At 38.9% G+C, this 15,363-nt stretch overlaps 1 protein-coding gene across 1 annotated transcript in view; it reads left to right on the forward strand.

The window, feature by feature from the left end:
• Nucleotides 1-2,407: 2,407 nt before the first annotated feature.
• Nucleotides 2,408-15,363, forward strand: part of LOC121505473 (solute carrier organic anion transporter family member 1C1-like) — a 29,065-nt gene continuing 16,109 nt past the window's right edge. Inside the window, exons 1-4 of the mRNA XM_041780842.1 lie at nucleotides 2,408-2,525; nucleotides 5,498-5,642; nucleotides 14,431-14,572; nucleotides 15,192-15,324. Coding sequence (XP_041636776.1) covers nucleotides 5,541-5,642; nucleotides 14,431-14,572; nucleotides 15,192-15,324 — 377 coding nt within the window. The 5' untranslated portion in view covers nucleotides 2,408-2,525; nucleotides 5,498-5,540. The remainder of the gene's footprint in view (nucleotides 2,526-5,497; nucleotides 5,643-14,430; nucleotides 14,573-15,191; nucleotides 15,325-15,363) is intronic.

Below are 15,363 nucleotides of genomic sequence, written 5' to 3' on the forward strand. Positions count from 1 at the left end.
TGAAGCTGATGCGGAAGTGCAAAAAATTGCTATACCGCGAGTGTCCACTAGAGGCTGGCTGCAGGAACCCCTGAAGTCCCGTCTGCACACATGTGAAACAGCTGGTTTTTACTCTAGAAATAAACTGGTTTACAGCCTGGCTCAAAACAGCAGACGTGTCTCATTAGCTAGTGTCTTATTGTGCTCCCACTGTACGGGGGGTGGATTTTTTTGTACCAGGATTGTTTAGATTCTATTTTGGATGAAAGCTGATTGGTGCGTCTCTTTTGATTGACAGATAGCTCAACAGAAGGAGGCTACGTTTCTGTCAACCAGAATGCTAGCTAGCTAGCTGGCAGGAAGTTGCGCTTAGTGGGCGGGCCGTTAGGTTGAACCAAAGTTCGGTTGAGACCGCGATTTTGATATGGAAGCCTCCGTGGATTGGCTTTAAGAACTGCTTGAGTCCGCCTACTGTAAGCAGACGACTGACGTCACACAGGTTTGTCCAATTCTGTCTATGATTTTCCCCTGATGATGTCATGTGGGGAGTTAGCCCTGCCCCCAGATTTGATTGGCCCTCCCCACTTGGAAGAAAGCTCTGCCCTCTGAATCCTCCTCTCAGCTGCCAGCCAAGAGAAGGAGTCAGAGCCACATCCATTTGCGGGAAGGGGCGGAGTCAGGGGTGGAGTCTGACAGCTCAGTGACATTTAAAGCCACAGACACAGAAACAGCTGGTTCTGAGCAGGAACAGAGGGGTTTTTAGACATGCAGAAATCCAATACTGGAGTGTTTTTACAGCAGCAAACTTCACAGGCATGTTTTTGGGACCTCTGAGAACAATGTAAACTTGTCCTAAAGGGGTAAAATATGTGACCTTTAAATGCCTGAATAAAGGTCAGCAATGAACACAAGCTCAGGAGATTTCAAAGTTTATGACACAACATGATATACGTCTAAGAAGTGTCCCACATTTGAATTGTGTGCATTTTCATGTCTTAATAAAGGCGCTTGCTAAAGATAACTAGGACAACACGTGTATGTTTTATAACTTTTTACTGGGCACAGATCTGGTTTTCAGCAATGATCCAAAAACTCAATAAAAAAAAAAAACACAGGCTCACCACGGAGGGATCCCATGTGACGCTAACTTCTGGGTTTTGGATACAAAATTACATCATGGCTGCACCGCTCTGAGGAGGTCCAACTTGAACACATCAAGCTAAGATCTGATCCACATTAGGGATGTCTATGTTCCATAGAAAACAAGGGTTAAAGGCTGCATATAAGATCACAGCTGAAGAGGCAGAAAAGTTGTAGCAGAGTGCAGTGTGTGTTTTTCACCAGCAGGATGTGCTCTCTACGAGAAGATCTCCTCTACAGGTGCAGAGAGTGGCTCACTGGTCTCTATCTCTACCTGCCAGACTCACTTTAATTCAGATTACTATGATGGACTCTGTTTCTAATGTGCAGCACTTATTAAAGTAATGTTTGAGGCACCGTGATGCAGAGACAGACTGCATTCCTGCCTTTACTTATGTTTATATGGTGACTGAATATTTCAGACACTCAGAGCAAACACTAGACCCCAGGGCTAGGTCTAAATGAAAGGGTTAACATCTCCTTCACCGTTGTTGTGAAGGAATGTGAAGGCTCTTAATCTTAATCCTCTAAATTTTGTGAGGGGCCAAAGCTGTTTGTGTGACTCGCTGGCTGAACCCTCACAGCTCCAGACGCTCAGAGCTCTACGACACGTGTTTACACCAAACAAGAGTTCATACTGAAACAATTTAAAGTCTGCATGAAAGAACAGCCAATCTAAAGACTGACTGGGTTTAAATACCCAGCAGGTTGAGAAAGTCTCTAACTTCTAAAATCCTGACTTTAAGTGAAGATTGGTGTGATTTTTCTGTGTGAGAAGGAAAATAAGCAGAGGAACTGGTTGGGATTTACTAATCTATCTCCCCCTCATCTCCCCCCTGTTCTCTTGTTGCTGTCCCCCTCCTGTCCGGCTGGCATGTGTGTGGAATAAAAATGTAAGAGGCCTTTGTCCAGCTGGTTCCAAGTAACAGCTCTGCCCTCATAAGGGAGAATAGGAGCTTCGGAAAGCAGGTTTTCCACCTCTCTGGAGCCGAGGGAGACCCCTGGACCTGGAGATGGATTTGGTCTTTTGAACTTAGCAGTTGTTTTGCCTGTTGTTTTCTGAATATGCAAATTTATGCTTCCAGAAATTGATTTGAAAAGACTGGAGCTTGCAGGTCAACAAAGAGTCTGACTTAAAGGTGAGCTGCACTTTTTTTTTTTTGGAGAATATTAGCGAGGAGAAATCTGCAAGAGACGCTTGAAGTTGAGCAGTGAGGACATAAGCTCACTAACCTGGGAACTCTGCAACTCTCAGTTTCCCCACTCTCAGTTTTTTTTTTCTAGGGGACAAATGAGGACAAATGGCATGGGAACAGTTATCCTCTCTGACATGGATTCATCCTGCAGCTCCTGATGAGTACTGAGCTGAGAGGCCTGTGAAAGGAAGACGCTGGTGGTGGACACAGGTATCATTGTAACTCCTCTAGTCCCATACTGAAACAGAAGGCTGACAAGATTACTCTACACTTAGAGATGTTTTCAGTAACCCATACTGAGTTCACATCAAAGTGTGGGTGTCATTTAGACAGGAAACTGCAGTGAACTTACAGCTACATGCTCTGAATCTCAGAGTCTGAAAAACCAGCCACTAACACAGCTCTGATATTAATCTATGAGCAGATTATTAAAGAGAAACAATGAAAAACCAGCCACTAACACAGCTCTGATATTAATCTATGAGCAGATTATTAAAGAGAAACAATGAAAAACCAGCCACTAACACAGCTCTGATATTAATCTATGAGCAGATTATTAAAGAGAAACAAAGAAAAACCAGCCACTAACACAGCTCTGATATCTATGAGCAGATTATTAAAGAGAAACAATGAAATGATGGATCATTTATTATTTGACTGTCAGGTCTTTGTCTAATGCTTTTGTACGATTTTGTCAGACATTTATTATATTAATACCAGAATGTTTTAATGGAAAATCCTGTCACAGACAGCCGCTACCTTCACATGAAGACCAGCAGGGATGCAGCCAAGGATTTAGAGACCCTGGAAAGAAAATTACACAGGACCCCCCTTAGCCAGCCAGCCAAGCAAAAATGGTTGCTTCATTTCTATGCATTTCAATATATTTTGAACTATAATTTTCATATATTAATAAGCAACATTTCTCTACTTGAATCATATCTTTAGTTAGTTTATGTGTTTATTAGCAGATTCCCAAAGGAAGAGACAATCTACTCTGGTTAAAATTCATCTTCATCGTCCTAACTCTCTTTACCTCAGCCTTCTGTCCTCCAACAACCTCAGAAAAACATGTTCCCCATTTTCCTCGCTTCTATCAGTCTCATCATCTTGCTCTCTGTCCCTGCTTTCTTTCCTCCATCATCCTCATCTTGCTCTCTGTCCCTGCTTTCTTTTTCTTCATCATCCTCATCTTGCTCTCTGTCCCTGCTTTCTTTTCCTCCATCATCCTCATCTTGCTCTCTGTCCCTGCTTTCTTTTTCTTCATCATCCTCATCTTGATCTCTGTCCCTGCTTTCTTTTCCTCCATCATCCTCATCTTGATCTCTGTCCCTGCTTTCTTTCCCTCCATCATCCTCATCTTTCTTGCTCTCTATCCCTGCTTCCATGATCAAATAAAATTTTCATAGTAAATCAAAAACAATCTGTTTAAATGTCTAACGAAAAGGTAAAAATAATATTATAAATAAATTATGAAATTATCTCAAAAGTAATTAAAAGATGTTAACTGAAGGTGCAAAAATAATGAACATTAACATTGAGCAAGGGGCTCAAATAAACTGAATTCAGACATTAGTGCTTGACTTTTTTTGTAATTTCTTTATTGACTGATGTATATTTTATCCAGAATCCCAACATTATTGTAAAATAGTACAGTGGCTAATAAAACCTACAGGTGTTGGGTCATTCCAGCCAGCTGAGACAGTGTTGGTTGTTTTTTTTTTTTTTTTTAAACAGAATTTTATTGAATTTTTAAAGGGTCAACAAAGAATACATACAGTTTGCCATCTTTTGTGTTACATTAAGAAAAAAAATAATTACAATGTCAAATGATAAGGTTGAAAAAAGTAATAATAATTAAAATAACAATAATAATAATACTGCCATCCGTGTCATAAATAGATACAACTCAAAGCTGCCCACCTTACCTACCCACTTTTGTTACCCACCATTTGCATAGTCACTTTTAGTTCTACCCAGTAATGGCACTGACCAGATGAAGATTGTTGGTCACTCAGTCATCTAACAATTAAGAGTTAGTTTAATTAACTCAAGGTGTGTTAACAAAATAGTGTTTAAGTGGTAAAAGAAAAGATATAAATTAGGGACACTCATGAGTTTGCAGTAGATATGTTTGGCCATTTTATAGAGCTTTGGCCCCTCAGCACCAGCTGAGTCAGTTCCTCTGGCAAACACACAAACAAAGGAGACCACATCTCTGTGAAGTATCTCTCATTCCCCTTCAGTACTGCACTGATTCTTTCGTGAGGGAGAACCCTAAATATCTCCCTTTACCACAATGTGGCAGTTGGGGGCTTCTCTTTTATCCAGTTAATCAGAATACATTTTCTGGCCTGTAGTAGTAGCTTGTCACAAAGTTTAAACTCTTAATATGTTAAAGTTACACTCTTAGAGGAAAGGCCAAGAATGTAGAGGCCTGGCTCTCTCTTAAGTTTCACCTTAAAGATGCTGCTAAGCTCCTGAGATATTGTACTCCAGAATCTTTGAATCCGTTTGCATTGCCAGAGGTAATGATAATAGGTGCCAACCTCTCTTTGACATTTGTTACATAAGGGAGAAATCTGACAATCCATTTTGTGCAGTATGTGAGGAGTTAGATGCAAACGGTGGAGTATTTTATACTGCGTCTCTCTTAACCTGTTACAGGTAAAGGTTGATCTAAACACTCTGATAGCTTCCTGCCAATCATCCTCAATATGTTAGTATCAAGATCTTTCTACCATTTCTGTGCAATATTTGTTACACCGCCTAAGCTGAGAGAGTTCAACAATGAATAGAATGCAGAAATAAAATGTGAGATACCTTTTCTGTCCAGAAGAAATTTCTCAATAACATTGAATAAAGCTGTGTCTGGATGGGGTAAGCTTTTTGATTTGATAAAATTTTGGACCTGGAGATAACCGTAAAAGTGATCTTTAGTGATGTTAAACTTTGACTGTAGTTGTTGAAAAGTCATAAGTACATTATTCTGGTATAAGTTTCCCGACAGTCGTATCCCATTATCATGCCACTGATCAAAGATACTTGGAGTGTTGGTTGTTTTTATGACAAAGATAATGAGTGTGCAGTGTTTAAGAGGAAACTCTTAAAAAAATGTGTATAATTGTTATTTCCTGCGCTTTTTTCATTTACTCTATTTTGTAAATCTGTTTATTTTACAGTCCCTCAGGGAAAAACCAATCAGAGACACAGGCTGAGTGTAGGATGGAGGAAATAACCAAGGACATGGACAACATGACCAGCCAGCAGGCTCTCTGTGATCCTGACCAGAGGAGAAGAAAAGGCCCGTCCATCTCCACTCTCAAAGTAAGAGAGCCAGAGTTATCAGGACTCAAAGTCTGGCATACTTTGAAGAACCAGTTTAGAAACTAAAAGGCCGACTGCGTCGTTATCTCTGTCTCCTCTCAGCAAAGCTTCAAACATCAACGACCCGCTCATGAATGGATGCATGAGAAATGCTCCAAATGTAACATGCACAACCTTTTCTCCACATGGTCGTCCTCAAAGATATGCTTTCCCCTGAAAGTGGTTAGAACCATGAAAGAGCTGATGCATGTAGATTTAACATTCTGGGAAGCTGATCAAACCCTTCAGTATCACCTGACTGCACCCCGACATCAGCAGAGTTCACGGAGCATGAAGGCATCTATAAGTACATGTGAATCCCACACTTTTAACCCTCATGGGTCTGAGCTCAGTCAGAAGATTTTGGTTGAAATGCTCCTTTTTTCAGTGTCAAAGACAAATAAACACAAAATCAGACCAACTGCTTTATTTTGAAACACTGTTTTAAATTTGCCTCCAGAGTTAAACATCAAATACAAAGCCATTACTAAAGCTGCCATTTGTCCAAAACTCATCTAAACTGGACTCTCAAGAGTCGAGCAAACTGCAGTCCTGCATAATAGATGTGGCACATGGAAAGGAGCGGCTATAATCCGCTGTGGGGATTTGTTAAGTAATAAAGGGACTCCAGCGTGCCCACACACAGAGTTAAGACAAAGACTGTGGAGGCTGCAATGGAAAATGTGGATGAGTATCAGACCATATAAAAATAGCAGGGTGCATGATCAGGTGAAATACAAACCATAGTTCAGTCTAACATTTACATTAACACGAGTATAAATCTAAACATCCCTGGACTATTTGACTGTTTATCATTTTGTTGAATATTTAGGAGTCATAATAAATATTCTATTAATTACACATGTAAACAGTGATGTGAAACAGGTGAATGGACAAAAACAATTACAAAATAAACCCTCTTTTATCAAAGTGAAAACACATTTCTGCAAAGTTGTCAATTTGATAAAAATCTCTAATGTAAAATCAGTGACTGCATAAATATATGTACAAATAAAGTGACTGACCTAATCCAACAGAGGTCCAGATAGTTGGTGCTAGTAGTCTTCAAATGAATGAAATGAGGATCAGCTGAGGTCAGTGACTGTGTCTCAGTGATTGTAGTATAAAGACACCTCTGCCTGGAAGGTCCAGTCACAGGTTCATCAGTATTCCTGGCTACCATTACACCATGAAGACAAAAGAACACTCCAAGCTACTCAGAGTAAAGGTGATTGAAAAGTCTAAGTCAGGAGATGGAGACAAAAACATTTCCAAGTCTCTGAACATCCCCCAGAGTTCAGTTAAATCATCCTGAAGAAATGAGGGAATATGTCACATGTGTAAATCTGCCTAGATCAGACCGTCCTCACAAACTGAGTGGGCGTGCAAGAAGGAGACTAGTGAGAGAGGACACCAAGACACCTATGACTACTCTGAAGGAGTTCCAAGCTTCAGCAGCTGAGATGGAGAGACTCTGCAGACAACAACTGTTGGCCGGGTTCTTCACCAGTCAGAGCTTTATGGGAGAGTGGCAAAGAGAAAGACACTGTTGAAGAAAACTCAGATTCAATCTGGACTAGAGTTCAGCAGAAGGACTGTGGGAGACTCCATGGTCAAGAGGAAGAAAGTTCTTTGGTCTGATGAGACCAAAATGGAGCTTTTAGACCATCAGACCAGACGCCAAACACTGACATCAGCACAAACACACCATCCCCACTGTGGAGCACGATGGTGGCAGCATCATGCTGTGGGGATGCTTCTCAGCAGCCAGCCCTGGAAGGTTTGTAAAGGTGGAGGGGAAAATGGATGCTGCAAAACTATGGAAAATCCTGGAGGACAATCTGATTCAGTCTGAGAGAGAACTACGGCTTAGAGAAGATTTATTTTCCAGTCAGACAATGAGCCGAAGCATCCAGAGAAAGCTACACAGAAACGGTTTAAAGACAACAAGGAGAATGTTCTGGAGAGGCCGAGCCGAAGCCCAGACCTCGATCCAAGAGAGAATAGAGGCTGGACTTGAACAGGGATATTCACACCTGATCCCTGTACAACCTGACAGAGCTTGAGCAGTTTATTAAAGAATGGAGTAAAATCACAGAGTCCAGATGTTTGATCCTGACTGAGACCTATCCACACAGACTCAGAGCTGAGACTGCAGACAAAGGTGGCTGAATATTTATGCTGTCAATTATTTTACATCACATATTTTTACTTAATTATTCAAGAGGCAGTGTATCTATGAAAAGCCATGCCTGCTTCAGGAACCTTATGAAAAAGAAAATGTCCATTTAAATGTTTTCACTGATAAAATCCCAACACTTGTTCTTTAAAGGGACCTTTGTGACTACCCAGGCAGCACTTTATTGTGGTTTTATTTGATATATGCAGATTTGATTTCAGGGCCCTGCCCCCAATAACCCAGGCAGGACAAAACAGCTATCATTGGAGTCAGTTGGCAAGAATCCATTTGAAGTACAATTTCTGTTACTTATACCTGATATTGTGTATTTATAACATGGTCTTGGTGAACACTTGATTCTGATTGGCTCTGGAAATTCCATTGGTGTCCATTAACTTAAGATATATGGACACCGTTCAAACTTCACAAGTAGTTCCGGTCAAAAGATCATCACAATGTTCTAAATTAATGAGCAGCAGCCGTTACTCTTTTAGGAGTAACTATAGCAACCTGAGATGGTCATATTTTCTGAGCAGGGAATACAGCGCTGCCAGCCTAAGGAGCCTGTGGACCGGCATCAACCGTCACTTAACTGACATAAATAAAATGACAGACTCCAGGTTTAAGACCAGTGACGTAAGACACTCTGATCTAATGTACGTCTTGTTTGCAGGCTCACCTTAACTCTGAGAGGTGAGTGTTGCAAAAAACTCACCTCCCTCCTGTTCTAACTGCTATAAACTATTGCCAGAAGATTCAAATAACACAAAGTCAAGAAAAGAAGCCATTATCTCTCTGTAGAGCCAAAGGAAATGCTTCTGATTAACCGGCAGAATTATATATCTGATAAATATTGACATGTCTGAGAGAGAATCAGCACCTGCAGGGCGTGGACAGCTCCTTTTGACCTCTGTGACCTCGTAGTGCTGAAGGAGGAATTATTCTGTTTATTCAAACAGCTGGTCTGCTAAACTAAGCTTTCTATCAGAGACTGTTCATGTTAACGTACAGGTTTATAGTCTGATCACATGACATGGTTATGTTAACGTACAGGTTTATAGTCTGATCACATGACATGGTTATGTTAACGTACAGGTTTATAGTCTGATCACATGACATGGTTATGTTAACGTACAGGTTTATAGTCTGATCATGACTGTTCATGTTAACGTACAGGTTTATAGTCTGATCATGACTGTTCATGTTAACGTACAGGTTTATAGTCTGATCACATGACTGTTCATGTTAACGTACAGGTTTATAGTCTGATCACATGACTGTTCATGTTAACGTACAGGTTTATAGTCTGATCATGACTGTTCATGTTAACGTACAGGTTTATAGTCTGATCATGACTGTTCATGTTAACGTACAGGTTTATAGTCTGATCATGACTGTTCATGTTAACGTACAGGTTTATAGTCTGATCACATGACTGTTCATGTTAACGTACAGGTTTATAGTCTGATCATGACTGTTCATGTTAACGTACAGGTTTACAGTCTGATCATGACTGTTCATGTTAACGTACAGGTTTATAGTCTGATCATGACTGTTCATGTTAACGTACAGGTTTATAGTCTGATCACATGACTGTTCATGTTAACGTACAGGTTTATAGTCTGATCATGACTGTTCATGTTAACGTACAGGTTTATAGTCTGATCATGACTGTTCATGTTAACGTACAGGTTTATAGTCTGATCACATGACTGTTCATGTTAACGTACAGGTTTATAGTCTGATCATGACTGTTCATGTTAACGTACAGGTTTACAGTCTGATCATGACTGTTCATGTTAACGTACAGATTTATAGTCTGATCATGACTGTTCATGTTAACGTACAGGTTTATAGTCTGATCATGACTGTTCATGTTAACGTACAGGTTTATAGTCTGATCATGACTGTTCATGTTAACGTTCAGGTTTATAGTCTGATCACATGACTGTTCATGTTAACGTACAGGTTTATAGTCTGATCATGACTGTTCATGTTAACGTACAGGTTTACAGTCTGATCATGACTGTTTATGTTAACGTACAGATTTATAGTCTGATCATGACTGTTCATGTTAACGTACAGGTTTATAGTCTGATCATGACTGTTCATGTTAACGTACAGGTTTATAGTCTGATCATGACTGTTCATGTTAACGTACAGGTTTATAGTCTGATCACATGACTGTTCATGTTAACGTACAGGTTTATAGTCTGATAATGACTGTTTATGTTAACGTACAGGTTTATAGTCTGATCATGACTGTTTATGTTAACGTACAGGTTTATAGTCTGATAATGACTGTTTATGTTAATGTACAGGTTTATAGTCTGATAATGACTGTTTATGTTAACGTACAGGTTTATAGTCTGATCATGACTGTTTATGTTAACGTACAGGTTTATAGTCTGATCATGACTGTTTATGTTAATGTACAGGTTTATAGTCTGATCATGACTGTTCATGTTAACGTACAGGTTTATAGTCTGATCATGACTGTTCATGTTAACTTACAGGTTTATAGTCTGATCATGACTGTTCATGTTAACGTACAGGTTTATAGTCTGATCATGACTGTTCATGTTAACGTACAGGTTTATAGTCTGATCATGACTGTTCATGTTAACGTACAGGTTTATAGTCTGATCATGACTGTTCATGTTAACGTAAAGGTTTATAGTCTGATCACATGACTGTTCATGTTAACGTACAGGTTTATAGTCTCATCATGACTGTTCATGTTAACGTACAGGTTTATAGTCTGATCACATGACTGTTCATGTTAACGTACAGGTTTATAGTCTCATCATGACTGTTCATGTTAACGTACAGGTTTATAGTCTGATCACATGACTGTTCATGTTAACGTACAGGTTTATAGTCTGATCATGACTGTTCATGTTAACGTACAGGTTTATAGTCTGATCATGACTGTTCATGTTAACGTACAGGTTTATAGTCTGATCATGACTGTTCATGTTAACGTACAGGTTTATAGTCTGATCACATGACTGTTCATGTTAACGTACAGGTTTATAGTCTGATCATGACTGTTCATGTTAACGTACAGGTTTATAGTCTGATCATATGACTGTTCATGTTAACGTACAGGTTTATAGTCTGATCATGACTGTTCATGTTAACGTACAGGTTTATAGTCTGATCATATGACTGTTCATGTTAACGTACAGGTTTATAGTCTGATCATGACTGTTCATGTTAACGTACAGGTTTATAGTCTGATCATGACTGTTCATGTTAACGTACAGGTTTATAGTCTGATCATGACTGTTCATGTTAACGTACAGGTTTATAGTCTGATCACATGACTGTTCATGTTAACGTACAGGTTTATAGTCTGATCATGACTGTTCATGTTAACGTACAGGTTTATAGTCTGATCACATGACTGTTCATGTTAACGTGCAGGTTTATAGTCTCATCATGACTGTTCATGTTAACGTACAGGTTTATAGTCTGATCATGACTGTTCATGTTAACGTACAGGTTTATAGTCTGATCATGACTGTTCATGTTAACGTACAGGTTTATAGTCTGATCACATGACTGTTCATGTTAACGTACAGGTTTATAGTCTGATCATGACTGTTCATGTTAACGTACAGGTTTATAGTCTGATCATGACTGTTCATGTTAACGTACAGGTTTATAGTCTGATCACATGACTGTTCATGTTAACGTACAGGTTTATAGTCTGATCACATGACTGTTCATGTTAACGTACAGGTTTATAGTCTGATCATGACTGTTCATGTTAACATACAGGTTTATAGTCTGATAATGACTGTTCATGTTAACGGTTCATGTTAACGTACAGGTTTATAGTCTGATCATGACTGTTCACGTTAACACACAGGTCTATAGTCTGATCTCATGACTGTTCATGTTAAAGTACAGGTTTATAGTCTCATAACATGACTGTTCATGTTAACGCACAGGTTTATAGTCTGATCATGACTGTTCATGTTAACGACAGGTTTATAGTCTGATCATGACTGTTCATGTTAACGCATCAGGTTTATAGTCTGATCATGACTGTTCGCGTTAACGACAGGTTTATAGTCTGATCATGACTGTTCATGTTATCGCTCAGGTTTATAGTCTGATCACATGACTGTTCATGTTAACGTACAGGTTTATAGTCTGATCATGACTGTTCATGTTAACGTACAGGTTTATAGTCTGATCAAGACTGTTCATGTTAAAGTACAGGATTATAGTCTGATCATTACTGTTCATGTTAACGTACAGGTTTATAGTCTGATCATGACTGTTCATGTTAACGTACAGGTTTATAGTCTCATCATGACTGTTCGTGTTAACGTACAGGTTTATAGTCTGATCATGACTGTTCGTGTTAACGTACAGGTTTATAGTCTCATCATGACTGTTCATGTTAACGTACAGGTTTATAGTCTGATCACATGACTGTTCATGTTAACGTACAGGTTTATAGTCTGATCATGACTGTTCATGTTAACGTACAGGTTTATAGTCTGATCACATGACTGTTCATGTTAACGTACAGGTTTATAGTCTGATCATGACTGTTCATGTTAACGTACAGGTTTACAGTCTGATCATGACTGTTCATGTTAACGTACAGGTTTATAGTCTGATCATGACTGTTCATGTTAACGTACAGGTTTATAGTCTGATCATGACTGTTCATGTTAACGTTCAGGTTTATAGTCTGATCACATGACTGTTCATGTTAACGTACAGGTTTATAGTCTGATCATGACTGTTCATGTTAACGTACAGGTTTATAGTCTGATCATGACTGTTCATGTTAACGTACAGGTTTATAGTCTGATCATGACTGTTCATGTTAACGTACAGGTTTATAGTCTGATCATGACTGTTCATGTTAACGTACAGGTTTATAGTCTGATCATGACTGTTCATGTTAACGTACAGGTTTATAGTCTGATCATGACTGTTCATGTTAACGTACAGGTTTATAGTCCGATCACAGATGACTCTCAGTCTCACTCGTCTTCATGTCTTTTCATTGATAAATCCATCCAGAAAGTACGCTGAACTGATTAGGTTTTTTGTTCTGTCGTGACTTGGTATCTATGGCCGTCCTATTTACTGGAGTACTGAATAACGATTAAATTCCCTAAGAACGTTACGGGTTTGGAAAGGCTATTCCAGTTATTAGTCAAGCCCTCAGAATGTAAACCCGAATGAGTTGAGTTTACTTGAAAAATACTAGTAAACCTTAAAAACACTGAGTAAAGAAAAATAAAAAACTTATGTTCATTTACCTCAACATCTTAAGTAGTTACAATTATTACTGAAGATGATTCTACTGAATATCTTTAATCAAAAAAGAGTTAATGCCTATTCAATACAACTTAAAATATTGAGTAATGTCAATAATTTTGCAAAATGATAGAACTTGGCATTTTCAGTAAAGTCGATTTAATTCTGAGTCAATTTCACTTAAAATCTTTCGTACAACTTATGATTCCATCAAATTCTTCTATCAAATGTTTTTTCGTTTGAGGGATTAAATAAGATAAACAACACAAAAGCCAAAATATAAATAAAAGCCATGGCCATGCGTAATTTTTATAATGTTCATGTTCATTGCAAAGTTGTTATTATGCATGTTTAGTCTATTAGTAGATGTTTTTAGTGAGAAGTGTTTTTTTTAGTGTGACACCATGAGTGAGGGGGTCAATGTTGCAGACCACCCTGTCTGTATGTGAGTGTATCTGTGGTTGAGAATGAATAACAGATGCTCTGCTTCCTGTGTTTGAGCTTGTCAAAGTCATTGAACTTGTCTGGGAGCCATTCTTCATCCCTGCTTGCCACAATATGAAACTAGAAAAGCACTCAGAAAACGCAGACTTCCACCATTAACCCTTTCACCCAATAGTGAAGAGTCCTTTAACAACATCCAGACAGTGATCCAGATCAGCCATTTACTCCCTCCCTAATGGGGAGGAGACACGGCGAGGTAAAGCATTGACTTCGTCATGTGTGGAAGTCATGATGGAAGCATTGCCTGCCGGTGCCAACAGATGCACTGAAAATTTTGAAACAGCCCCTCCGCTGTAAGAACTAAACATACTAAGTTATCTCAGCTTAACATGATCAATGCATTGCATCTTTCAGCTGAATAGTACAAACAACTTATCTGATTTAACGTTTTTTTGTAAAAACACGGAAGAATAAGCAATGATTACTAAAAAGTTTAAGTAGAAACAAAATCCAGGTTTACAGTGCAGATGTCGCTAGGAGAAAGAAATTGTTGTTTTAGTAAAATTTTATATTTTGATCACAAAACGTTTGAAATTATAAATTAATAGTTTTATTAATTACTTTTGTTGGCAAGTGACCATGGTATAAGCGGGTTAATGCCCGACGAGGTGTCCACTTATTAAGGATTAATGGACTTCCTGATAACTGGACACCTCGTCAGGCATTAACCCTTACTTATATAACAGATTAAAGCATTAATGTTCAAATCATCCACAAAACTGTCCTTCTAAGTTTACAGTTGTGATGACTGAAATCGTCTCCTGTCTGTTCTAGTTGTTCATCGTGGCGCTGTCCTTCGCCTGTTTCTCCAAGGCTCTGACAGGAACCTACATGAAGAGCTCCATCACTCAGATCGAGAGGCGGTTTGACCTCTCCAGCACACACGTTGGACTCATAGACGGCAGTTTTGAGATGGGTACCTTCTCTTTGTGTATTTGATCAGAACTTTCCATAAAACTTTCACTTTAACTCACTTAAATCTTTGGAATAACCCTACAGAGAGGCAACATGAGTCAAGACTTTACTGTTTTTCAAACAAACCTTGTGGCCAAATATCAGCAGGACTATGAAACTGTCCATTCACACTAGAAAGACTTTTTAAGTGATCATGTATAAATTAGGATTCTGATATATAGAAATAATCACAGCATGAATTTGATCTTGGAAAGAAGAAGAGATCCTTGTTAATTTAATCACTAATAAGAGCTTTGCTGTGTAAACATATCTGAAGTTCTTTAGCTGTCTGAATGTTGGAACATTCAAATTTCCCCAAAAGCTTTTTTTCATAATTTCAACATTTTTTCATGATTTTTTAATCACACACTGTTTCAGGGCTAAGTTCAGGGCTCTCTGATGACATGTCTTTATGTTTGGGGGTGTACCAGGCTAGTAAAGGAGCAGGGCCTTAAAATGAGGAGGCTTTAATTTAAAGTTTTATGGTATTTTGTCTGTGTCACCTATGAAATCTAGAGGATGACACTCTGAATGTAGACCTCTTGTTTAGTGCTCTCTTTGTTTATCTCTTCTTCTATCAGGTAACTTGCTGTTTCTTGCTGTGGTCAGCCATTTTGGAGCTAAACTGCACCGTCCTAGACTCATAGCCGTTGGCTGTTTCCTCATGGCTGTGGGGGCGTTTCTCACTGGCCTGACACACTTCTTCATGGGACGGTAAACATCAGAAAATATGTAAATTCAGACGGTCTTGTT

Source organism: Cheilinus undulatus, linkage group 23 (genome assembly GCF_018320785.1).
Source record: "Cheilinus undulatus linkage group 23, ASM1832078v1, whole genome shotgun sequence".
Classification (NCBI taxonomy): domain Eukaryota; kingdom Metazoa; phylum Chordata; class Actinopteri; order Labriformes; family Labridae; genus Cheilinus; species Cheilinus undulatus.